This window comes from Cryptotermes secundus, unplaced genomic scaffold (genome assembly GCF_002891405.2).
Source record: "Cryptotermes secundus unplaced genomic scaffold, Csec_1.0 scaffold143, whole genome shotgun sequence".
In the NCBI taxonomy this organism is placed as follows: domain Eukaryota; kingdom Metazoa; phylum Arthropoda; class Insecta; order Blattodea; family Kalotermitidae; genus Cryptotermes; species Cryptotermes secundus.
In genome coordinates, this window is record NW_019741301.1 from 1,115,828 (window position 1) to 1,142,934 (window position 27,107).

General features: G+C 41.3%; 1 protein-coding gene across 7 annotated transcripts in view; it reads right to left on the minus strand.

The window, feature by feature from the left end:
- LOC111872690 (glutamate receptor ionotropic, NMDA 2B) overlaps positions 1-27,107 on the minus strand; it is a 567,290-nt gene that overhangs the window by 287,462 nt on the left and 252,721 nt on the right. For all 7 annotated transcript variants that reach the window (XM_033754794.1, XM_033754795.1, XM_033754793.1 and 4 more), the window contains one exon: positions 18,955-19,142. In XM_033754794.1, the coding sequence (XP_033610685.1) occupies positions 18,955-19,142 (188 nt within the window). The remainder of the gene's footprint in view (positions 1-18,954; positions 19,143-27,107) is intronic.

Sequence of the window (27,107 nt, forward strand, 5' to 3'; positions counted from 1 at the left end):
CCACGCGTTGCTGTGGCTCACTCTAACGAAATATTTCAATTCAAACGCAGATCAATCGACACAGCTCAATCCCACCGCCAATTGCACTGAAAAATAAGGAAAACAGGTAAGAAAATGAAATGAAAAACAATGAAAAATAAACTATACTCACGAAAGGAACGCTATGGTAAACGACACAGCCCAATTCCAACGCAATGTCACACGAAATAATTAAATCAAAATGAAAATAAATCGAAACTGTTTACATTCGGCGGTAGCTATCCCAAGACTGACTCCTTCGGCGGTTACTTCCAGACGCTCTTCTGTATCCCTCGGCATCTGCCCCGAGACTGACTGCTTCTTGTCCAAGCTGGACTATTTATACCTCGGCGGATGCTATACAATGAGCCTTCTGTTGTCTATCACCGGGGAAACGCTTGGTTTCATCCGTTGTTTCGCAACGGAACCTCTTATCCTCTCTTCTGCGGGGGAAACGCGTTTGTTGTTTCGGCAATCCCTATGCAACGGCCCACTGTTATTGCGTTTCCATGGAAGTATACTTTCCGGATTCACGCTTGGCCGGGTACAGCTAGTAGGTATATAAAAACACGCGCGCATTCGAATGCAACGTTATGTCAAAATTTCAAAGCAATCGGTGAAGAACTTTCGAAGATCTTCGACGGGTAACAAACCAACATTTACGTTTTTATTTATATAGATTTTCTTCCTAAGCTTTTATTTTTGTTTCGTGGAAATCAAGAGTCCAGATAAACATCATACGTGGAACTGAATTAATCACCACCAAATTATTTACCCTGATGACTCTTTTCCCCGCTCAAAACCCAGCGGGTGTTCTCCGCGGGTCTGCATTTTGTAAACAACAGTCTGCCTCAAGTAAGAAACAACGGGATATCATTACCATGAAGATCACTAACGGTGGCACGCGGCGGCGCGGTTGGTTGAGGCACTATGCTACAAGCCGGAAGATCACGGGTTCGAGTCCCTATGAGGTGGATTTTTTCAATTGACCTAATCTTTCCAGTCGCACTATGGTCCTGGGGTCGACTCAGCCTCTAACAGAAATTAGTAGCAGGAATATTCCTGGGGGGTAAAATGCGACCGGTGTGTGAGGCTGACAACCTTACCGCCATCTGTGAGCCGATTTTCTGGAGGAAATGTGGGAGTCTCGACGTCTCACAAACCAATGGGCTTTCACGGCCTGTTTCAGGGATAGATTTACTTTTTTTTTACCTTTAACATGTTCTTAGACTAATGATGGACAATAATATTTCTTCTGCCTAAACTTTACAAGCACGATTTCTTTCCTGACATAATAAATTTCAGTTCCCACAAAACACATTGGCAATTCGAGTTACTTTTGATACGACATGGCAGTATATAGATGGTCTTTAGACTGTTATCTTCATTAAACGTGTGATGCTTTGTTTTACATGGCTGACTTGTGTTTTTGGTGGTTTCACTACATTTACTACTTTATATTGAATTGTTTGGAGTTGTCATCCACGGTTAGTAAGCTACAGCAAGGGCATGCTGATCAAAAAGGGATTGTATTGTACATTTTCTTATATATTGTTTTGTACAGTTTAAAGTGTTGTTGACGTGTAGTGTGTGCTGTTTTCAATTGACTTGTCAAATTGTGCTTGTGTAACAGTTATGGACGTTATAAATTATCATTGTCAATATCTGCATTACGAAGACCGATAGGTTAATGCTGATTAAGGAAATAATCGATGTTTGAGAAATATATCGCACGCACAAACAAACTTGGAGCGCAAAATACAGAAATTTTAATTTTAAAACAGTCAGTACTACAGAGGCAACAGTTGCTAAGAAGAAAACATTCCTACTGAGTTTGGGAAAATTATTCCTAAACAACGTTAAGGTAAAAATTTCCCAGTAATAATTAATTAAGCGCCAAGCTATAAAGAAGTATGGGGAAGTGTAGGTATAAGTCCACTCATTAACACCATCACTAGATAGGGTTAAAAGAATTGCTCCAAGTGCCGGCCGCTTTACCCTAGGAAGATAACCCAGGTACACTTTGGGTAGGATGTTAGGTGGTTCTCTAGATTCTAGAGTATCTAGTAATATTTCATGTTTATATATTTTTATGTTTTCAACCAGTTGGATAAATTCATATGGAATCTGGAAATCATTACAATGATTCCATCCACCTGGTATATGCATCAAAATCTCTCTGATCCTGAAACATTTTATTTATACATGTGATTCACTAAAATATCTTAAATTAATTTTTTGTGCACATCAACCCATTATGAATAGTAGTAGTACTGTAACGTATATAGCTAGGCAACGGCGCTATAAACACCTTCTCTGTTAAGGTTACACAACAAAAGGACGAATGTTCATAGATCGTTGCTAAGCAACAATCAGCGAGCCAATGGACTGTATTTATCACGTGACTTGTTTTCTGTGTGGTCTGCGCTTCGCAACAGTAGAACTGTGTTTTCTGTGCGTTATTCCTGCCGACAGGATGTAAGAGAATACGAGAATTGACTTCACTTGAGTTCCGAAGTTCCAAGAGAACAGTAATGTGGCCAGAAGAAGAATTAGAAGACTTAATGTGTGATGTTACATATGCTATAGTTACAGTAATCTTGAGAGTGTAAAAATTTTATTTACGACTATTGAAGATCCAACAGTAGATCAGAAACACCTGGAAAGCTTCGAAATGTGGTGTTGGAGAAGGATGGAGAAGATCAGTTGGACCGATTATGTGAGAAATAAACAAGTGTTATTTAGAGTCAGTGAGCAGAGGATTATCCTATACGAAATAAGAAAACGGAAGGCTAATTGGATTGGTCACATCTCACGCGGTAACTGCCTTCTAAAAGAGGTTATTGAAGGAAAGATAGAGGGGCGGATAGAAGTGACCAGAAGAGGAGGAAGAAGACGTAAGAGGATGCTGGATGACCTTGGGGACAGAAGAGGATATTTTCATTTTAAGGAGAAAGCTCTAGATCGCATCAAGTGGAGGAACTGTTTTGGAAGAGACTGTGGACCTGTCGTCTTGACAGATTACAGATGAATGAATGAATGAAGATCCAATAAACCGATTCATAAATCCAAACCCGCGTGGTAGTCATTGAAACACGTGGCAACACTTAATGAAGTACTTTATATATAATAATACTTGTTTTATCTAATTATTACCCTTATTATTTCTATATGCGTGACACCAATAAATACAGGACTGTAGCGTTCCTATGCCGTGATTCTTCGGATAACTAAATGCTTTACGTATATTAGCAAGTAGGTACAAACAAGAGCAGAAGACGGCAACGGTCCACATACGCTAGACTCAGTATTATAGTGTCCATTTTGACGAAAGCATTTCCTCTGAATATCAGTATGGCTTTGTTATCACAGAAAGTTTAGTACCTCAGTAAACTGTGGCTTTCATTCCAGAAATTTCCAACTTATTGAGGTTAGACGTATTTCATGAAGTTTGTTTTTAACAATTATCCACAATACTAGTATCATAATTATTGTACAGTGTAATAATTCAGAGACAAATGGTTAACTGCATCTGTGGGTTTAAGCTCCATTTCTAAAGAGGCCTGGGTTATATTAAGTATATATATTTTAGAATAAATATCTCTTTCATCTCTTTCATGCCAAAATTAATGGAAGTAAATTATTTGTTAATTTATTACAACTCGACCCAACACGGTACCAGAAGACATTTACAATAATAAGGGTGGAAACACGGAGTATTTTAAACTGGTTCCTGCATCAGAAACAGAATCGTATAGAAAAGACAATTATATTCAGGAAATTATGCTCTAGACTGCAGGTGACGAGTTAGCTGTGAGGCATTGTTCCCCTGTATAGCTAGGCAGAGCAATTAGCAGTCTGTGCGTACCAGTAATTATAACCATTAGAAAACAACACCCTCTGCTATACACCACACCAATGTACGTACATACCTTTACTGAGAGACACCGTCAAACCTTGCGAAGAATTCACAGTTGCTCTAAATATTCTCGTAGTGCAATGAACACAGACTGACACTCATAATCAAATCCACTGAGTTAGGTTTTTCTTTGGGCGTTAACAGTTCCTTGGGAGACTAACTGAGAGATTTTATGGGCTTCTAAGCTCAGTCAATATACACACGGGCTACAGGCTGGACGCCTTGGTTTCGACTCCCAGCAGAAGCAATAGTTTTTTTACTTCACAGTGTCCATAGCTGCTCTAGGGTACATCCAGTCTCCTACCCAATGAATAAAGGGGGTAAAGCGGTCGAAGCGTGAAGCTGCCCACTCACCTCCACACAGTGCCTAGGTCCAGACTTCTGGATCTATATATGCACTCACCTACAAGCCTCCATGGTAAAGCTAGGTAAAGCGGTCCCTGTAACAGGCCGTGGAGGTCCATAGAGTTGTGAGACGTCAAGGCTCCCACATTTTCTAGACAATAGGCTCACAGATGGCAGTACGGTGGTCAGCCTTACTAGCCGACCGGACCCACCCCCTTTCCCCTAGGAAGATTCCTGGTGTTCCTTTCTGTTAGAAGCTGAGTCGACCCCAGGGCCATAGTACGGCTGGAAGGATTAGGTCAGTTGAAAAAATCTAGTGACATCATCGGGAATCGAACACGCGATCTTCCGGCTTGTAGCATAGTGCCTCAACCAACTGCGCTACCGCGTGCTCCCCTCCATGGCGTGGTGCTTAATTAATTAAACACAGGAACTTGTGTTAACCTAAGACTAATTATTGTGTCACAAGAGCCCGCCACTGGATCTTCTCCTGGACCAGATTAAACAAACCGTATTGTAGATTCTAAAGGGTTCTGACGGCGCTGGATAACACACAGAATTACTTGGTATTGACTTTTTGCATCGTCCGGAATTCTAGAAAATATAAAATACGACGTTTCGGAAACTGGATCTGTTTCCGTCTTCAGTTGAGCAAGGAAGACACATACTCAGTTCGGGCCCCTTAGAGAGAGCTAATATCAACCACTGGACTCCAGTGATAAGGTAAGATAAGGTAAATTATCAAAATTCTGTATGCATTTCTCATCCAAGATATGCATTCTGCAAGCCCGCAGAAGTTTTTGTCCTCTTTGTTTGATCATAGTAATAATAATTGGTGATGAAAATGGCTAAAATGAGAATTTTGTGCTGCATTTACCAAATCAATCAGTCAACAGATGATCACATAAGAATAGATTATGTCACTAAAAGACAATGATTTTCACTTAATATGGCTGTAAAATGTTGAGTTCAACACATTACTGCAGGAATGACTAAAGTCTTCTGTTCTTTTCCTAAAAAGTGACGTTAAGTGACTTAGCTGTCTCGTTTTCTCCATTATGCAAGTCTCTCTTGAGCCCCTTATGAGGCCTGTTCTCTATCCCCTGCGTTTAAATGTGAATACACGTTTATTTAACAACCCTGTCAAGAGATGTAGAATATACATCATCGGATTCCCGGATGACAAATGACTAATGCATTTATAAGAACGCGGAAGGAGGAGGGGGCCACTTACTCTGAGATCTATATTTCTCTGAAACGTTTGTGGTGGTTACGTCATACCGCTATCAGAAAACGTGTGCAACGAGATCTCCGGTGTGGCGATGTTGGTAGGACGTATACCCGCTGCCAGATAACGGCTCGTACGCATGCAACAGAGTAACACGTCACGTCCGCGGTGACGTCACGCAATAAGAGGGCTGCGGGAAGAGGGTTTTCTGTGCGATCCGTGGCGAGGCGATATAAGCAGGACAAGTCTAGAATTTAGTTAGTTGTGAGACATTCGTCAGCCAGTAAGGATGTAAGCAGAGGACATTGCTATAATCCATGAACGGCTGGTAAAAGCAAACTGAAAGGATTTAGTATGTGCTGTAGTCAGAAGACGAGTGCATGAATTAGCGAGAGTGTTATAATTAATTGCAGTTACGATCTGAAAGTGTTCAGTAAGTCCAATTATCAATCCAAACCTTGTCTATAGTCACTCATATACGTGATAATATATAAAATGTAGAATCTAGTACAATTATTGTTTCTGGATATCCTGTTTCGTTTCGGAGACTTGATTCTGTTTCCGTCTTCAGGCGGAAACTACTAATTTGGGCCAAATCGATATAGGTACTCTAGTCGATAGTCTCCGGTGACAGGGAGTAGCTCTATCGATTAGGCCAAACTGAGTAGATTCCACCTGAGGACGCAGACAGAATCCAGTCTCCGAAACCTTGTGTGTTTTAAAAAGAAACAGGAAGATGGGAAAATATTCAGAAACACAAAAATTATATTAATATACCATCGTCACAAACTTTCAGAATTTTAAGATTCTATCTAGTAGTTTTCTAATTACATAATGAACAATTTGGTGGCAATGACATAATGTATCTGCCTCATAATTTAAATTAGTCTTATCCTAACATTAACAGATGAATGCATTCAAGTTTCCTTCACAAGGTGCGGCTGATTACATTAAGCTGGGCAGCGAAAAGTCAACATCAACATATTTTACCATGGAGGATGTCGTCGTGGAGATAACGCTCTAGATTTTTATCTGAGGACGTGCTCGAATCAAATCTGGGTCGTGAACCAGACTATCCTGATTAAAGGTTCTCGACAGGAGATAGCAATTGGAATTTCGTAATAGAAGAAGTATTAGAAGTATTAGAAGTCGGCCTGTGGAGGCTTAACGTGTGAATTCAAGACTGTGCTGCAGTGTAGTTATATCTGGAGGGGAATAGTTATAGTTCCTGGGTTAAAACCCATTGCCAGGAAACGGATTGAGAAAAATTTGCAGAGGAATATGTTATAATTACATATATCTTGGAAGTGTTATAATTATTTGTAGTTACGTGCTGTAAGTGCTCAATAAATCCAATTACCAATCCGAACCCCGTCTTTAGTCACTAATACAGGTAATGTATTTCAGAAATGTGGAAGAATGGATATATTTCAATGGATTATTTGGTTCAGAGGACTTTACAAGTACTACCGGCTACAGATCCAGAGGTCTCGGGTTCGATTCCCGGCACTACCAGATTTTCTGAGAAGTATTGGGTCTGGAACTCAGTCACTCAGCCTCGTGAGGATAATTGAGGAGCTATTTCAAGGAAATAGCGACTCCGGTCTAGAAAACCAAAATTAACGGCCGTGGGGATTCGTTGCGCTAACCACGCGACACCCTCTATCGGCTAAAGTTGGCATTAACTTCGCCGACAAGCGACGATCGCTCGGTCGGTATAGTTCACTTGCGGACTACAGGCCACGGAGTTTTTTTAACTGTCTTACAGTAGTCATGCGAATGTAGTTAGAACATACAGGAAGAATTCCCTTCGGATTTTGATTCCCTCTGCATCAACATAACAGTATTAACTACTCAGTCCTGAAATTATTAATAGCAACACTTAATTGCAAACTCGCAGTGACTTAATCCCTTGTTGCGTTAATTTGTCGCTGTTCGGTTGACAGATATGAACCTTTTATCAATGTCCCCAGTGGCATAGAGCAGCTCCATGTTTGCTTGTTTTCTTAACCCAGTTATAGCTAAACGAAACTAATGGGGTCTCACAACACAAATACTGCAGAATTCAAAAAAGGATCATATTGACTGAACACACATAAAATGTTGGAATAAAGTCTTTTAAAATTTCAAAGGGAAATTCAGGCTGATGAGTTGAGGTTGATTTGCTCGGATCCGGTAGTGGCCCAGTCTACTGTAGCATTCCGGCCGTTGCAGAGATGGAAAGTTATTGGTGCTGTGTTTCAATGGAAGTAGATGAAATATCAGGTCACTGAGTGACGTCCTGTTTATGGAACAGAGGCAGTCCCTCTATTATGAAGAGCTACATTCCTGGTGAGAGTGTGTAAAGCGAAATTTCGTAATGCGAATCACTGTTTCCCATTGACGGAATCTTATAATTGAGGATTGCGTCCTGAAAAGCTCAAAGTTTACCAAGAATTCCACTGTATTAAAAGGAACATATAAGTGTCAGAAACTTATTACATTATGCAATATCTATTGGAAAACCTCACATGGGAAATATCGCTAATAGATCATTTTAATAGAAATACTTAGTGCAAACAACAGTAGAGAAACATAAATTCTCATTTCATTTCATTCGGGAATAATTGATTCTGGCGTACTGATTTGGAGAGCAGGGATAGCACAGTCGGTATAGAGACTGCCTACAGACTGGTGTCCCAGTAGGGTCAAGAATTGTCTCTTTTCCAAGTCGTCCAGATCGGCTCTGGGGCCCACCCAGCCTCTTATCCAAAGGGTACCGGGGGCTCTTTCCCCGGGGTGTAAAGCGTCAGGGGCGTGAAACTGAACACTCACCTCCAACTAGTGCCGAGGTCAAGAAACGTGGGTCTTTACATCCACTCCTCCATACGCCTTCATGGTATAGTGCTTAATTCGTTAAATGCAGGGACAAATTGCTTCTTATCTTAGTGTACTGATTTAAATTGGAACTACTTTTGTTATATCGAGAAAATAATAATTTCTCTTGGGTGGGAAATGATTTCGGATGAGCGAGTTTTATATCGTATTTTTTATATGGCTAGTATGGATTGATGCGGTGGAAGAAGATGCAAAGAAGTTAATGGGCGTAAGGAACTGGAAGAGAGCAGAGCAGGATAGAGAGGAATGGAGGGGCTTGATAAGGCAGGCCAAGGCCCGACATCGGGCTGTTGCACCATAGAAGAAGAAGAAGAAGAAGAAGAAGAAGAAGAAGAAGTGGGGTGGAACTAAGTCCCTTGTACTGCGGCAACTTCTGGCCTATTGTACTAGCCCCAGATGATAGGCGAGGGTTATTATGGAGCAATTGGTGGAATGAATATTGGCAGGGGAAACCGAAGTACTCGGAGAAAACCTGCCCCAGCGCCATTTCGTCCACAACAAATCCCACTTGACCAGACCCGGGATAGAACCCGCGCCGCCGCGGTAAGCCAGCGACTAACCGCTTGAGCTATAGTGCGGGGCTGATGAGTGAGTTCACATTCGGATGATAAAAACCTAAGTAATACATTTGATTATAAAAGTTCTTGTGAACGAACAGTAATCTGGATTTCGTAAAACTAGGACTGTTTCTGTACTTCTNATCACTGGACGTCCAGTGGTTGAGACTAGCTCTTTCTAACGGGCCCAACTGAGTAGGTTTATCCTTCCCTATCCACCTGAAGACGGAGACAGATCCAGTCTCCGAAACGTCGTGGTCTTTTGTCTTTTACATACCAGACGATGGGTGAAGTCCAAAATAAGCCAAAAGAAGTACAGCATACACCATCGTCAGAATTCTTTCAAGTCTCTCTTGGACTGTTTGTGTTTTAAAGCATTTCTGCTGTCAAGAGACACATATGCACAGTGATCACGTAATACCTAGTATCAACTTGAAATCCTTGGTAGTAATAACGACAGATTTTTCTTTTGATCCTGAAAGGGAAAATACATACTGAAACGTGAAATATATTTGTGTAGGCGTTGACGCAACCAATTATTTAATTCATTCATCAGATACAAACATTATCACCCCTATATCCCCATATAAATGATACATACAAGCTGTTGTTAGAGATTAAATTTGTTCGTTTCATTCTGAATTGGATGGGCAATGACACGTAAAATCACCGATCTCTAGTTGAGGATAAAACTTAAATTATTAAATATATTACATATTCAGAGCACACAATATCACAGTTCTGAAAATTCTGTTAATATTAACTTCAGGATAATACCGGTAGGACTCAACATGACAGTTGGTTGAATGAAAGTTAAAATTCCCTTGGATTCCAAACAACCACAACTAGAAAGTCCTTTAATAAATATTTTTATTTACAGTAGAGTCATAATACGTTTTATCGTGTACCCTTCTCGTGGATATGACAAGCTAACACCTCTTAAACCTCGCCCTCACTACACCTATGGCCCCTCCCTGTGGACCAGTTAGCGCCAGGCTGCAGCATTAGCAGGCGCACACACGTTCCAGGTGGAAGAGGCTGTTTAAGGGAGGTTGGCATCGTTTCATTACCCCACATATATTTTCTTTGATTGTGGGCCTGAGAATACACTGGTATTTACATGCACCGCTATTACGTATTAATCTCATTGCTCCTGTGTTTTATCGATCACCAAGTCATGAGAACGTGTGGAGGGGAGTGGAGATTAAACTCCATGCATTGTTAACCTCGCTACTATATGGAGGCAAGTGGTTTTATCCCCAGGATGAAAGAGTGTGGGAGGCTAAATGTGTCCCAGTTTCGATCTGGACGCTGTGGAGAAAGACAAATCTCTTGCCTTTGCAGATAATAGAACCACGATTCCCCGGTAGTCCAGCCCCTAGCCTACTTTTATATCGTCCTGACTACATCGGCTCCTTTTTATATATCATACAATAACTATTGTTTTAAATGGGAACGAAATTTCGTCTCTCACGTTTTGGGAGGAATGAGAACACATTCAGAGAGTGAGGAGAAGGGAGACGTGGAGAAAATTACGTAAAGCGGAATGCTTATAATTTGGATTAAGTAGGATGAGATGGGAGGGGCAAGTAGCAAACTTGGGATAAAAGAAAAATGCATAAAATGTTTCGCTACGAAAGCCTGAAGATTGGAGAATACATACGTGTAGATATGAGTATAATATTAAAATGGATCTTAAAGAAAGAGCATGGGAAGATCTGAATTTGATTACTCTGCTCAGGATAGTTATCAATGGCGGGCTCTTATGAGGAAGATAAAATACTGTGGCATATTTTTTTCTCAAAGCCAGAGAATGAACTGTTGCTAGCGAATGGCTCTGCAACAACATTCGTTTTTAGGCAATGAGCGTGAAGCAAAAAACGGAACATCAGTTGCTAGGCAGCAGAATTTTAATAAGCAACAACTGAATAGTAATAGAGAAAGGGCGTTTTCTGTGCAGTCCGTGCAGAGATGTTAGATCCGGGACGGTTCTGAACAACGAGTTCAGTGCTCACTTGAAAGTCAAGCTGTGAAGAGAACACATATGTGTTGTAATTCAGTGAGATTGTTACAGGTACTTTTTAAAATCTGTTGCCAGGAAACGACTAGTGAAAATTGAAACAGTAGATATGTGCTGTAGTTACAGTGATATTTGGAGTGTGCAATTCAGTGAGACTATTTTAGTCATTGCGTTAAAATCCGTTGCCAGGAAGTGACTACTGTAGACTGAAACGACTTTATATGTGCTGTAGTTGAGGGGGCACGCGGTAGCGTAATTATTTTAAGCACTATACATTGATTTTTGGCGTGGGTAATTCAGTGATACTGCTAGATTTACCTGTAGCTACGATCCGTAATTGATCAATAAATCCAATATCCAGTCCAAAACCACGTCGAGAGTCACGCTAATGCGTGACAACGTTCCATAAAGTGGTGTGTGTGCCTTGAAAGGGAACCACCAGCTTCTCAAGAAGGAGTGTGATCCATGGAGTTTTCTTTTTATTGCTAGTGCGGTGGGACTAAGTCCCTTGTACTGCGGCCACTTCTTGCCTATTGTACCAGCCACAGATGATAGGTCAGGGTGATTGTGGAGCAATTGGTGGAGTGAAGATTGGCAGGGAAAACCGAAGTACTCGGAGAAAACCTTCCCCAGCGCCACTTTGTCCACCACAAATCCCACTTGACCAGACCCAGGATCGAACCCAGGCCGCCGCGGTGGGAAGCCAGCGACTAACCGCTTGAGCTATGTCGCGGCCTGATTCGTGGAGTTAGCTAGTATCGAAATTATTTTTACCATATATCATTCGCATGTCAAGCTATGTATCTCCATAAAAATTATGGAGGAAAGTGATCGTAATTAATGAGTGCTTATTACGTCGAATCTTATACATTACATATGGTTCTCAATTTAAAGCATTCTTTACGAAAAGCTCTTAACGTCTGCTTCTGACCTCCTTGTATGTCCCTCTGTGACCCAGTATAGATGGCGCTCTCACTGAACTCAATTTTACCGAAACAATGTTGGAAGGCCATTCTGTCGGACGTAAACACGCAGCCATTTTTCTTCGTCTCCAATCTGCAGAACATTAGCGTGGCGCCTCGCCTTACAGCAGCGTAGAACAGAGGAGCTAGCACAGTAGATTGGTGTCAGGTCTTTCAATAGGAAGACAAATGACTGAAGACCAAATGTTCGGGCATCTACCTAAACAGGGTTGTGTTTATTTGTTGCTGGATTTCTTAGCGTAGTCTTCGGCCATCAACATAGACGCAGTGCTTTCCTCCGGAAGGTTGGAGAAAGTCTACCGGACTACTAGGATAGTATTCTTCATAGTCACAGCTGCTTAAACCCCAAATCAAGCAAATGAATTAGTATTAGACTCCCCAATTAATGCTCTTTCTGCCTTCAGAAACAAATTACTGTGACATAACGCCTGAAAGCCGGAATTGTTCGTTGCTAGGCAACGGTGGCATACAGGTTCAAACGTAAATGTACATGCACGCAACAATAAACGAACTAGTTTCTTAGTAACGAATCGGTACACATAAGAATAGTGGTATTGTTAGAAACGGTGTTCTCTACGGTCCCCTGAGGCTCGTCTTACCTTCAATGGACGGCATATCCCCATCGTGAATTGTGTAAAATATCTCGGTGTTATCTCTGATAAGAGGACTACATGGAGACTGCACATAGGAATTACTGAAGCCAAGGCCTTCAAAACATTTATTAGAATCTACTCTGTATTCAGAAGTGAGCGTTTAAGCGCCAACATTAAACTAACTCTCTATAAGGCACTGATCAGATCAGTAATGCCTTACGCCTGTCCCTCCTGGGAACTAGCGTCAGACACCTACCTCTAAAAATTGTTGCGCATGCGAAACAAAGTTCTGAGCATCATTGGAACTTTTCCAAGGTGAACACTGGTCCGCGATTTGCACACGGCTTTCAACCTTCCGTAAATGTACGATTATAAAACAAAACTGTGCAGGGAACAAGCAGAAGTCATATAAAATCATGAGACTGAACATGTTCGCGGTATAGGACAAGGTGAAGCCAGACATAGAAAATATTGGAGGACTGAACTTGGCGATGGTCGAGCTTAGACCGTTCAAGTGACTAAGTTGCCGTTGTAGCATAAGATACTAAATTTAGGCATGATCTGCTTTGTAAAGCCGGTACTGACAGCGAATTTGTGTGTAGAATTTTCAATAACGTGCTATATGTGCGAAATGTACACTTGATGAAAGACCAAGCTATATTAATAAAAGACAAATCCATCTTCTGGCAAGTCAGGATGTTACAAAAGGGCTATTAACGCAAGAGTTCAGTTAAAAAAGAACTCTGGTCGTGAGTCTCGAGGGGCTTAACACCAAGACGAACTGATTGGCAGTAAACCATCAGTCATAAAGTAACTCTGACTTCTGACTTTTGACTTTTACCTTTCGAGAATTTAGCTCTGCGAAGGTAAGCGAGAAGGGATGGCAGGTGCAGAAAAGAACTGAGTCCAGTTCCGGAGATGGCAGTTGCAGAAAAGAACTGAGTCCAGTTCCGGAGATGGCAGTTGGCAGAAAAGAACTGAGTCCAGTTCCGGAGATGGCAGTTGCAGAAAAGAACTGAGTCCAGTTCCGGAGATGGCAGTTGCAGAAAAGAACCGAGTCCAGTTCCGGAGATGACAGTTGGCAGAATAATCGAGGAGAAAGAAATTACGCTGTGCAAAGGAGACTTCATATGTGATTTGAAGTTAGAGTGAGACTCTTATGAATCCGTTGCCAGGATAAGACTAGTGAAGACTGAGGATACTAGTGTAAGTTACTAAGAACTGTAAATTGTGGAAACAGCGATAGCTGTATAATTAATTGCAGTTTTGAGTAAAGGATAAGTTGTCAATAAATCAAATCAACCAATCCAAAACCTGTCTATAAGCCACTCACAATGCTATCGCGTGACACTATGGGGTAATGAGAGGGATCATTAAGCGAAGGGTTTGTTATGACCGCCAATTGAACATTAGGATTAAATGTAAACTCATTTAGAGAACAGGGTCAAAATGAAATGCAGAAAAATTAATTTTTATATAAGTATGAAACTTGGAATTTTAACATTTTATACGAGTATCCAGTTGTATTTGACACTTGATATCTATACATAATGCAGTATTGTAAATGCAACACTTCGTTGATTGTTGATTAATTTTTAGGCTATTGCTTTTACTTCTTAGCACAGCGGAGTGATACAATGCAATGTAGTAGGTGGTCGATGGTACATGCCTGATCGCCCTCATACTGACGAAGCATATGTAACACATATGTGATATTCAACCAATAATATCTTACTACGAAACAGGAATATAAATTAAACGACTAACTAACTAACTAACTAACTAACTCCATGGAGCCGAGTTCTTCAGAAGCCTCCAGTGGCTCAGCTGTTCAACAATGTTTCAACATTTTATGTTCACAAGTGTGAACCCGCCACTAGTCCCTGTCCTCAACCAGAGTAATCCACTCTTAAGGATAAAGAAAAAAGATTTGTACAAGGCGTTTATTACTTCATACAAAATTCCTAAATATATTTAAAAAAGAAAAAGAAGTAAATGTACAAAATATTAATAGTATATTCTTAGAGTTAACGGAAGATGTTTAAAAACCGCGGTGTGACCGCTATGATACAACAAGATGTTCATAAGAATGTACTGCAGAGGGCCGGATGGGCATTGCATACGAATTTTTTGTATTTACATGATTTCTTTTAAAAAGAGAAAACAGATTAATCCAGTCCACACCTCACCAATCCATTCCTCAAAGATAGAATATTAACATTCTCCTCGCAACTATGTCTAATTCCTCCAAGCTGTCTCTTTCCTTCTGGCCTCCCCGGTAAAATCCAGTGAAACCAGGAATATATTTGACGTTCTTAAGGTTGTATCTATGAAGATTATTGTCTTTACATATATGACACTATGGATTCCGGTAGATTTGGCGTTTCGGAGTAACCTGCTGCCTGCAACGTTGCCCCTGAAGAAGGAGGCTGAACTTTCGCCCGAAATGTTTGAAACATCTACCAGAATAGATAACATTACATTGCAGAGTAAAGAAACTTTTAAGGAAAATATTTGGACATGCAGAATCTTAACATTACAAACATGCTAAACCAACTTCCTTAAGGTTCGGCCACACAGAGCACTACGTACGCTATGTTCGCTATACGAACAGAAAAATATCTCCCTTTATTGCCAATGTGACTGGCCACACAGACTTCCGTACGCTACGTACGCTATGTTCCCTATGTTAGCTGCGTCGCAGAGAGTACACAGCGTACGTAGCGTACGTAGCGAACATAGCGTAGCGCTCTGTGTGGCCGAACCTTTATTGCGTAACCAACCCATGTTTCGGGCTAGACATGAAGAGCCGAAACTAAAGACCGAGGATGAGGAAGTGTCCAGGAGGTTTGAAGCTATATCGCACCTAAGAATGTGTTGATATGTTAGAATGCACCTAAGAATGTGTTGATATGTTAAATCAGGCTAACTATAGAAAGAGGATTAACAGAGGAAAACCAAAGACCCCCGAGAACACCTGCTCCAAAATCACTTCGTCCACTCGGATTCTCATTAATCGCCTGGGACTGAAACCGAGTTTCTGCAGTAGAAGCTAGATTCTTAGCGTAAAGAACTGAGTTATACATCACAGAAAAAACTTTGTCTAAATTATAATGATCAGCTCGTTAACGCTTTACTGGTGGAAACACTCGATATTCAATCTGAAAGCCACATGTCTGCAGAATCTAATACGAATTCCTCAGTGTTAAAACTGGCCGAAGTCACAAAACCCATTGTGCTGTAAGCAGCGAACGGTTTAGGATATTACACACGTATGAATTTCATCACTTATGCAGGTAAACGTTAAAACTTGGAGCCCATAGGTTTGTGAGACGTCGAGGGTCCCGCATTATCTAGACAATCGGCTCACAGATGGCGGTGAAGTTGTCAGTCTCACGAGTCGGCCGCAATTTACCGCCCAGGACGATTCCTGGTACTCATTTCTGGCCATAGTGCGGATGGAAGGATTAGAGCAAGTGAAAAATACAATGAGTTCATCGCGTATCGAACCCGCGACCTTGCGGCTCAACCAACTAAGGTACCGCCTATCCCATGCCACTTATGCATGCAACATGATGTTAGATTACGGAAGAATAAGAAGTTACGATAAAGTGATAATGTGAATACGAAAGGGTAAAGAAGTAATAAATACAGAATATCCGTGGGTAAATATCTTGAAGGCCGGTCACGGTAGCCAAGCGGTCTAAGACATGCAATGTCTTCACTCGCTTGGAAACCGGGATTGTGGGTTCGAATCCCACTCAGGGCATGGTTGTTTAGTTTGTGCGTGTGCTTTTTTCTTTGTTTGTATACAGGTAGAGGCTTTGCGACGAGCTGATCACCCGCCCAAGGAGACCTACCGAACGTGTAAGATCTAGAAAAACCGAAGTGAACGGAGAAGTTCATGGAGGTAGGCCTAGGCCCACTTGGGCTGAAGTGCCAAGGAAAAAATTCTGAAGAAAAGACACAATTTTCAGATAAAGAATTGAAAGGTGATAATACTATGAACGTCAGGGAGACAGGTTGCCTCTAAATGTCTTAGATCGTGTCAAATGCCGGCTCTCACAATGTTAGTTGAGAGTTAAAGTAAACAGTAATTGTAGTACTATAACCTGTAATGTCTCTTGAAAAGTACCTGTAAATTACAGCAAGAACAGGAGAATGCAAAGCATGCTGCCAAAACCACATGGTTTGGCGAGTTCATTTACATTACACTGTGCCGGCTTTCAAGTTTAATTAACAAACCTGAGCACCCCAGCCGAGCCTCTACACAACTGTGTTAAAAACAATTACGGTCATTCAAAGTGTAAACTGCGAAGCTTCTCTCTGTACTGCTTAATTAAATCCATCATTATATACCGTCTGTGACCGAATTCTGCGGAATGGATAGCACACTTGTTTTGAATCGCCAGGTTTCTGTTTGAAATTTCCTGTCAGATATTGTCTTCCCCTAAGAGATATAATTTTTCATCTAACTACCCACCTACCAATCTATCTGCCTGTCAAAAGCCCTTTATAGCCGACGTTTCCTTATTCAGTCTCTCCTGCCCTTCCTGTACTTTCCTTCGGCTCGCTCAGAGCCATTATATTTCCCGTCTCTTGCCCTTCTAAGGGCCACACATGATTTCAGTGTTCCCAGTGCCCTGATGGTTCGAACGGAACTCATATCTTGGACTTGAGTATTCCTACACCCATATCACGTCTTTTCGTACTTGGCTTACTCTTGCTCTGAATAACAGAGCAAAATGTTCCTCGGAAACTTAGATAAAATTACATCAGACTTTACGGCGTCATATCCAAGAAGAAAGTAACTACTGTACCTCAACTTAGGTCACCATCGCTTCCTACAGCAACCTTTTCAATTTACTGTCATATTTTTTTATTGCTAGTGGGGTGGGACTAAGTCCCTTGTACTGCGGCTACTTCTGGCCTATTGTACCAGCCCCAGATGATAGGTGAGGGTGATTGTGAAGCAATTGGTGGAATGAAGATTGGCAGGGGAAACCGAAGTACTCGGAGAAAACCTGCCCAAGCGCCACTTTGTCCACCACAAATCCCACTTGACCAGACCCGGAATCGAACCCGGGCCTCAGCGGTGGGAAGCCAGAGACTAACCGCTTGAGCTATGGCGCGGCCCGTAATTTACTATCATCCTCAGGTCTGATTCTGTACAGCAGGGGTGGCCAAACTTACTGAATGTCTGAACCGCATACGGCATTTTTCAGTAGTTCGGGAGAAGCAAGCAGGCATGCAGATGGGTGCTTCCAAAGCAGAAAATGTCTCATATTTAATCCAATTGTGAAAAGAATGGGAGTGACATATTTTTCTGTGAGCAACTATTAACGGTTTAAGAGAGCCATATTCGGCACGTGAACCATAGTTTTGTTAGTCATATTTTAGAGTCTCTGTAACTGAAAGCTTAGATAAATAAACCAAGAATAAATGACATTTTCATGGGAATAATAATCCGTTTTTAATACAAAATAGATTTCTGTATTTGAATTGTGATAAAACAGAAACCCGCCTAATAAATATTAATTTTTTATTAAGGATTGAAATTCGTCGAATTTACTCGATACTGTATGCGCATGCGCCATATGCCTTTTCTCTCCGTAATCTTTAAAGCATTTAATATGGGTCTCCAAATTCAAACACGCCACCACATAAGAATTTAATTATATTCTTGCCTGTATTTGTCCTAATATAAAATCTTTCTACAGCCACATTCTTCCTTCAAAACTCTGTGGTTCGCTACAATGCTACCAATACGTAATAATGTACTTTATATTCTATAGTGTACACTGTAGCGTAGTTGATTTGAGGCACTACGCTACAAGCCGGAAAGTCGTGGGTTTGATTCCCTATGAAGTCGTCGGATTTTTCAATTGATCTAATCCTTCCAGCCGCACTATAGCACTGGGGTCGACTCAGTGTCTAACAGAAAACACTACCAGGAATCTTCCTGGGGGTATAAGACTGCCGGAGCGTATGGCTGACAATCTCACCGCTATCTATAAACCGATTGTCTATAAAATGTGGGAGCCTCGACGTCTCACAACCACATGGGTCTCCATAGCTTGTTACATGGGTAGCTTTCTTACATTTTAATTATTTAAGTAAATTTGGATACGGGAATTACACTACATCTGCAGGTCAGATTTCTCAGATCCATCGAATAATATATCACGGTGAAACACACGTAAATACGCCATCGTAATAAAGTGAGTTAATGTTGTTACATAAATTTAAGGCATTGGCTCAAGGAAGAAGGTACAATGTTTTCACTTACAAGCATTATCAACGCCAACTCTGCTTGCTATTCTCTTTGGAGACTTCTGGCAGAAAGAACTCACAGATACAGTGTCTGAGAATTCAGATATTTACTTATAAGTGGGTCTGGAATAGCTAACTCACTTGAATCTGTCTTGCATGTCTGTTATCCTCTCCCGGACTGCCTGAACAAAATCATCGTGCCCCGCGATCTGGCTGGTGACGACGGAGAATTGATGCCACTTGTACCGCTCCAGGATACTCAACATGGCGGCAGTCTGATGCTCCAGAGATGGCGCCAGTTGCAGCTGAAGACTCGACTGGGAAGCCCTCTGCAACAGAAATTTTAATTACAGACATTCGTGAAATTTGTTCTCCATGATAAAAGAATGACGCTCATATGCTGTGCTTCACACTCTGTAACGGCGAAATTTCCCCACCAAAATTATGCATGCATTTCATATGGTTCACAGGCAGGGGATGGAAGGGGTCAAGCATTTCCCTTTCTCCAACCTGAATTTTCGAAAAAAAAAAAAACATCGATAAAATAAGGACAAATATAAAATACCTAAATTAAAAAGCTATCCTTTTAACAGGCCGTGGCGGCCCATAGGGGTGTGAGAGGTCGAGGATCCCACATCTTCTAGACAGTCGGCTCACAGATGACGGTGAGATCGTCAGCCTTAGACGCCGGCCACCCTTTACCCCCAGGAACAGTCATATATGTATGTATCCACATGCAGTGACATCAGTGAGTGAAGAAGAAAAGGGAAATTGTATTTAAGCTCTTGTGTATTCGAAAAATCATTGTGTGTGTTTAAATAAATGTAAATCTGTATAAAGCGTACAGTCATCTGTGATATGACGCTATGTATTCCGGAAGAAGTTCATAGACGTTTCGGAAGAACGTACTGCATCTACATAAAGTGTAAAATGTATGATAAGCAAGGAGCGTGAAACAAGCCGAGACCTCAGTCAGTTTTCCTTTTGCTTGCTTAGCATACCTTACGCTTTGAAGAGAGAGGCAACACACCCCTTAGAAACGTCGGTGAACTATCCAAAAACGTTGAGCCACATCCGAGATGATAGTACGCTTCATACTCATTGCTGAATCACAATACAGAGAACAGTACCCTTCATAGTCACAACCGTGTCATTTTTCGGATGGCAGTACGCTTCCTAGTCACTGCTGAGTCACATTCCAGATGGCAGTACGCTTCATAGTCATTGCTGAGTCACATTTCAGATGGCAGTACGCTTCATAGTCATTGCTGAGTCATATTCCAGATGGCAGTACGCTTCATAGTCATTGCTGAGTCACATTCCAGATGGCAGTACGCTTCATAGTCACTGCTGAGCGACATTTCAGATGACAGTACGCTTCATAATCACTGCTGTGATAACCTGAAATCCAACTTCATTCTTAACTCTTAATGCATAATTTAGTGTCACAAAAGGTTTGAATCCATTTATGTTAAGGATCTAAGGGGAAGATCCTACTTAAGCCCGAAGGCGACGTGTCGACTTATCCGGCCTGTCGCATATATCACGGGCCGTGACAGACGGGGAGAACTTAGTAATTATTAGGAGGAAGAACCTGTAATATTCCAAGGACACAGGCTCAAATATGATTCCCTCAGTTAAATCCCCAAAGTAACGCCCTTGGTAATCAATCTAAATCGAAATCAGTATATTCATAAATGTCGACAAAACAATTCACGTAAAAATAGCAACATGGATTATTTACATTAAAATGTTAATACTACATGTTTCGACCCTAATTGGGTCTTCATCAGGTGTATAACTTGTACTTAGGTGCTCAGCTTTATGTTCAATACGGACCCATATATCTTTTTTTTCAAATTTGACAATATGATATGTGTTATCTGCTAAGAAACAAAACCTCTGGTTATTTACTTTTCAGCAAAAGCTGTACTGGTATTAATTACAATTAGTTAAAATTAATATTACTGTATGTATATATGTAGGGCCGCGCCATAACCCAAGCGCTTAGTCGCTGGCTTCTCACCGCGGCGGCCCGGGTTCGATCCCGGATCTGGTCAGGTGGGATTTGTGGTGGACAAAGTCGCGCTGGGGCGGGTTTTCTCCCAGTACTTTGGTTTCCCTTGCCAATCTTCATTCCACCAGTTGCTCCACAATCATCCTCACCTATCATCTGGGGCTGGTACAATAGGCCAGAAGAGGCCGCAGTACAAGGGACTTAGTCCCACCCCACTAACAATAAAAAATATATCTATATATATCTTTTCTACTGGTACACTGGTTATCTTTGTCCTCGTTCTTTTTTAGTGGGTACGATGGTATCGATTTCTTGCGTGTGCGCATGCGTCACTCTTTATTTATGCCATATCGTGGTGTACGCTTAGTGTTGTGGATTGTGTGTATTGACACTGTTTTCTTGTGATGCGTGGTGCAGTTCTCATGTTGTCTTGTAGCTTGTCGTTTAGACCAAAAAGAATAATCTAGATCTGTTTTGTGGTATTATTTTGCAATGTTGTCATTGCCTAGGACATCGAATGATAGGACAAATCAATGTTGAATTGCAAAATATTTTAAAAAGAACTTGACGTCGAATGATCGAGGTACTTATCCCTGCATTTATCTATAGAGAATGAGGAAAACCATGGACACAATGTTTCATTGCAGAACAACAAACCCAGTTTCTGGAGCTTATGATCACGTGACGGTATTTGAGATAAGAACCTAGACTTGGACTGCAATACAAAGAAGGTGTGTGTTCAGTTCATTAGTATGCGCTTCAATTTCTTGAGTCCAAGCTCAATTAAAAAGTCCTTTTTTCCCTTGGCACTACAACCCCAGTTGGCCTAGGCCATGAACTTTTCTGTTCACTTCGGTTTTTCTAGATCTTACACATTCGGTAGGACTCCTTGGGCGGATGATCAGCTCGTCGCAAGACCTCTACCTGTACACAAACACAGAAAAACGCACACACACAAACTAAACATTCATGTCCTGAGTGAGATTGGAACCCATGATCCCGGTTATCAAACGAGCGAAGACAGTGCATGCCAAAAAGTCCTTAACCCAGTAAAAATAATCAGCAGACATCATGTCAACAATTCCGCTGAATGGAGCGTGTCTCCTACAGAACAGTTCATCACTTGAAGATTATTGCGTTCTAGGATATGATACTTGGAGAGACGTTCAGATCAATATACTACCTCCACCTTCAGTGTACACAGATAAATTCTTCTATCCTTAGGACTGAAATACTTACCTCCGATACGCTAAAAACATTTAAAATAATACACGGCACCACAACTCACAACACAGCAATCTTGTTAGTTATTACTGTGAAAACCTCAGACCTCACATTCTCTCTGTTTTTAATTCGCTTAGTGGGGAGTGGAGTCCAGCTGGTTCCACTCGGCACGGCGGCCACTGATTGGCCTATTGTACCGGCCCCGGGTGATTACGGTGATGGAGAATTTGGTGGAATGAAGATTGGCAGGAGAAACCGAAATACTGGGACAAAACCCACCCCAGCGTCACTTTGCCCACCACAAATCCCACTTTACCAGACCCGGGATCAAACCCGGGCCGCCGCGGTGGGAAGCCAGCGACTAACCGCTTGAGCTATTGCGCGGCCCTCAGATCTCACATAGTTTGTTAGCTGGCGTCACCAGAGAGATAATAAATTCAGATTATCTGTGAATCTGTGTATGGCCGTACTGCACTTTGGTTGGCCTCGGCCGGTTTTAAGTTCCTTAATCATATACATAGTCTGTAGGACTCCTTGGAAGGAGGATCAGCCCTACATAAAGCTGCTACCTACGCAAAGAACAACACAAACACAGAGTAAAGTACACAGGAATCCATGCCTCGAGTGGTGTTCAAACCCACGATCCCAGAGTTCGAACGAACGAACGAACAAGTTCATGCACTACACCGTGCGACCATTATGTTAGGCCGAGGAATATTATATCTGTAATTAATTCTATACACTATGATTCATTCAAATCTGTCTTAGCCTATTCATGGAGATGTGAATTAAAAGAATCGTATAGACAAACTGCTTTTGTATTAATTACACAGACCCATCAAGTATTCGCCTGGGGTTTCTTCTTAGTATAGGATTAGACCTCTGTTACGATATTAATAGACTAGATTATATGAAAATTTCTATGTTCATGTTTAAAAAAACCCTTCAAAATGTTCACAGACTGTCATATGTCAAAATAAATGGTATCCATACTTCACATATACTCGTACATATAAAAATATTATAAATACTCACGAAATTGACACGATACAATGAAACGAAAAAAATTCACTTGCTATTGATCTACCACATAATCTACGTTCATGCAAAATGTTAATGATAGATAGTTCGATTTTTAGTAGGGCTCAATTAGAATGTGATGATACATGCGCAGAAGACAATTTTCGTTTCCGGGCGGAACGGACGAGTCCATATTCTCTTTCAGAAGATATGAAGGGTGGATATTTCAATTCGCTGCTGGCAGCTGGTTTCTGTGTTCGAGTGGATCGTAACGGACTTACTCACTCAGGTGTTCTGTTTCTCCTTCACTTCCCCTCCGTGCATGCTTGTGTCATCACATAATAATCGAGCTCTAACCTCAAATTGCTCAACTTCAAAGCTATCATCTCTCTATTAAGACACTTTTTCATGTCTGTGTGTATATATATATAGGAATTTCAATAAGCGTCATTGTTGCTTGACGTATTATAATAGTTACAAATTTGTTTTTCGAAACTCTGTTATCACGTACTTTCGGAATCTTGCATTGTGTGGCGCGAGTAGAGCTCTCATATCAAATTCGGACAGTCGCCATGTTAATATTCTTGACGACCGGAAATTAAAATATAAAACAGTTGAATTGCGCCCTGCTACATGGAGTTCGCACAAAGTTGAATGCAAGCCCCTCCTCTGATTTAACAGGCAATTAACTGAAACGAATATGAAGCAACATGTGACACGTTGACATGACACTGCATATCAAGATTTCGTTCTAATTACGGAAATGAGGACAGAAAAAGGAAATTATAATATCGCATGCCATGTTAGGACTAAATGGATCCTCTTGTCACGACGCCATAACACGTCCTCAGGCTGTGGACAGAGGAGAGAGCCTTCAGATGCAGAGGACAAATGTGACTACACCGAATAAGCAATTGCCAAAAAGGGGATCGTGGGGTGAGGGTCTACCCATTCCTCACTGCAAACTCTTACCATCTTTCGAAATATTATGGGAAACCCGACATTTCTGAAACGATCCACATTTTACATGGAATAATGCATAATTAATTAAACATAGGGCCAAATTTACCTTATATTTTAACTTATATAAAGATATAACTTTGACTACTTAGTTTTCGACTGAAAGAAAACAGTAAAAGTAACCTTAAATAAATAAGATTAGAGGTCAGAATTGCGTGCCTGTCTCATATAAGGGCTCAGTAACCGGATTTTGTGAGCACTACAATGAACTTTCCAGCCCCATAAAAGCCTGGGAATTTTTTACTAAAATCAAACTAACTTCATGGAGCCGAGCCCTTCTTGAGAAGCAGCTACTTCTGTAGCTACTTGAGAGTTTTCCAATATTTTGCGGAACCCGAATGCTCATTAACGTATTCACAAGATCCTTCCACTTGTCCCTATTTAAGCCAGATCAATCCAATCCATACCACGCCATCCTATCTTCCTATATTTTTATTGCTAGTGGGGTGGGTCTAATTCCCTTGTACTGCGGATACTTCTGGCCTATTGTACCAGCCCCAGATGATAGGTGAGGGTGATTGTGGAGCAATTGGTGGAATGAAGATTGGCAGCGGAAACCCAGGTACTCGGAGAAAACCTGCCTCAGCGCCACTTTGTCCACCACAAATCCCACTTGACCAGACCAGGGATCGAACCCGGGCCGCCGCGGTGAGAAGCCAGCGACTAACCGCTTGAGCTATGACGCGGCACTCCTATCTCCCTAAGATACATTTTAATATCCATTAACCTAGGTTTCAGTGTTCGTTCAACTAGTCTACGAACCAGAATATGTCATACTTTGTATAGGCAACTTTACTAAAGGAAATGTGACTTTACTGCTTGCTTATGAAAGTCGGAAGTGCTCTGGAAATACTAGTCTGATTCTAGTATCTCTGTAATTATAACGTATGGGTCTACATCTCCGTGTTCTGATGACGCTCCCTCGTCCCCATAGCGTATAGAACATAGAGAATTATTCGATTCTCAAGGGCTGCCGTCCATGGAGTTTCTTGGTTAGGATATGGTATGCGTGGAAACGTATCCCGGCCCGCTGTGCGTTGCAACGTTAGCAACAGCAATGAAGTGTGTGGGACAGACATGCACGTGTCAACACATCGCTTTATTAGCAGCCGAGGACAGAGAAAGGAAGCTCTGTAATTAAAACCAGGTTATTCGACGAAGCAACAGAACGCTGCAACGATTAATGCTACCAGGATTTCTCAGTATTGTCACGTGTAAGGTCGTACACGTGACGAAAATAATTGGTTCTAGTTCGGATGATTGGATTTATTAGCATTTCGTTTACAAGTTCTCTTAATTACAATTGAATACAGTGCTTTCGCTGATTTGCACACTTTCCAATTCAAAGTTGCACACGCACTACGATTCCACGTCTTCACTAGTCGTCTCCTGGCAACGGATCTCAACACAGAAACTGGCACTTTAAAGCAGTATGAATTCTTACAGTTATTTCGTCTTCAATCAATCTGGAGCGTCGGAAGTAAAAATTCGTCTGGACGCAATCCTCCAGCTTACGACTGACTCGTAACTGTCCTTGAACCAACTCTGTCGCTGCATTTATTTTCCTCACAAGCACTCTGCTCAGACCCCACGGAAAACACCGTCTCTACTGTTGATCACATCACCACTTACGCGAAATTGTGTTTACCGATCAGTTGCTTAGAAATGGATTGCATAACCTCGCTGTTCCACCGCTTTTTGCCGCGGACGACTCAGAAAACACAGCCTCATCCATTGTCGTGTGTTGGACCGTGTTTACAGAGTTGTTACCCAGCAATGTGTTGATCAAATCTGATGTAGTATCATACGGATACAAAGCCAAACTTACCACCGCCCTTTCTTTCTTAACTGATTTGCCGGCTGAGATAGAATATTTAATTTGTCTCAGGTTCGTGTAACGTTGAAAAATTAGGCAAACGGGAACTGCACGTTGAAAGCTACTCCAAATCTCATGAAATTTTATACTTTCTTCTGTTGTAAATTGTTTATTAATTATTGGCGTTAGCTTAAGTAACTTATCCGCGCAAGCAGTACATAATTTTCCTTTTCAGTATTTTTATCAAATGCTTAAAATGCCTAGACAGATCTTAGATCATATTCTAGAGAAAACTGAGAGGAGAGGGAACTCGGGCAATGCTTGCTACCATTCAGTCAAGAAACTTTTATCTTCTCGTCTGCTGTCTAAAAATATAAAAATTAGAATATACAAAACTATAGTTCTGCCTGTGGTTCTGTATGGGTGTGAAACTTGGTCTCTGACATTAAGGGAGGAACATATGCTGAAGGTGTTTGAGAAGAGGGTGCTGAGGAGACTATTTGGACCGAAGAGGGATGAAGTGAATGGAGACTGGAGAAAACTGCACATTAAGGAGCTTCATAAATTGTACTCCTCGCGAAACATTATTAGAACGATCAAGTCAAGGAGTACGAGATGGACTGAGCATGTAGCACGAACTGGGAGAAGACGAATGCAAATAGGATATTGTGGGAAAGTCAGAAGGAACGATATCTCTAGGTAGCGGCCTTGCGATGGGCTGATCTCTCGTCCAAGGCGTCCCACCTTCTGTGGAAAATGATTACGGAACTGAATAAGAGGTTTTGACCCTGAATGGGCTGGAAGAGCCACTGAAAAAAAATAAACGTACCATTTACAGTTTCTCATATAGAATAGACTGTAGCATCCATTATGTATAAAATATTGTCACGTGTAGGGTGGTACGCGCGATGAGAATTACGGTTTCTATACACGTTACAATATACAAGTATATAAGGTCCCTCTCAGTCCAGGATTTCTATAGCAGGTTGTTCTTTATCTTACGTAGTTCACGCTACAACGGAAGCTTAATCTATTGAACGGTCATAAGCTTGACTGCCGACAAGTTGAGCTTAACTTCGCCTTCTCCTCTCTTGCTAAATTTTGTATTTACATAATTATGTATGATTCCTGTTTGTTGCCTGCATAATTTTATTATATATATAGTCATAGATATGCGGTACTCTGAAAGCATTACGT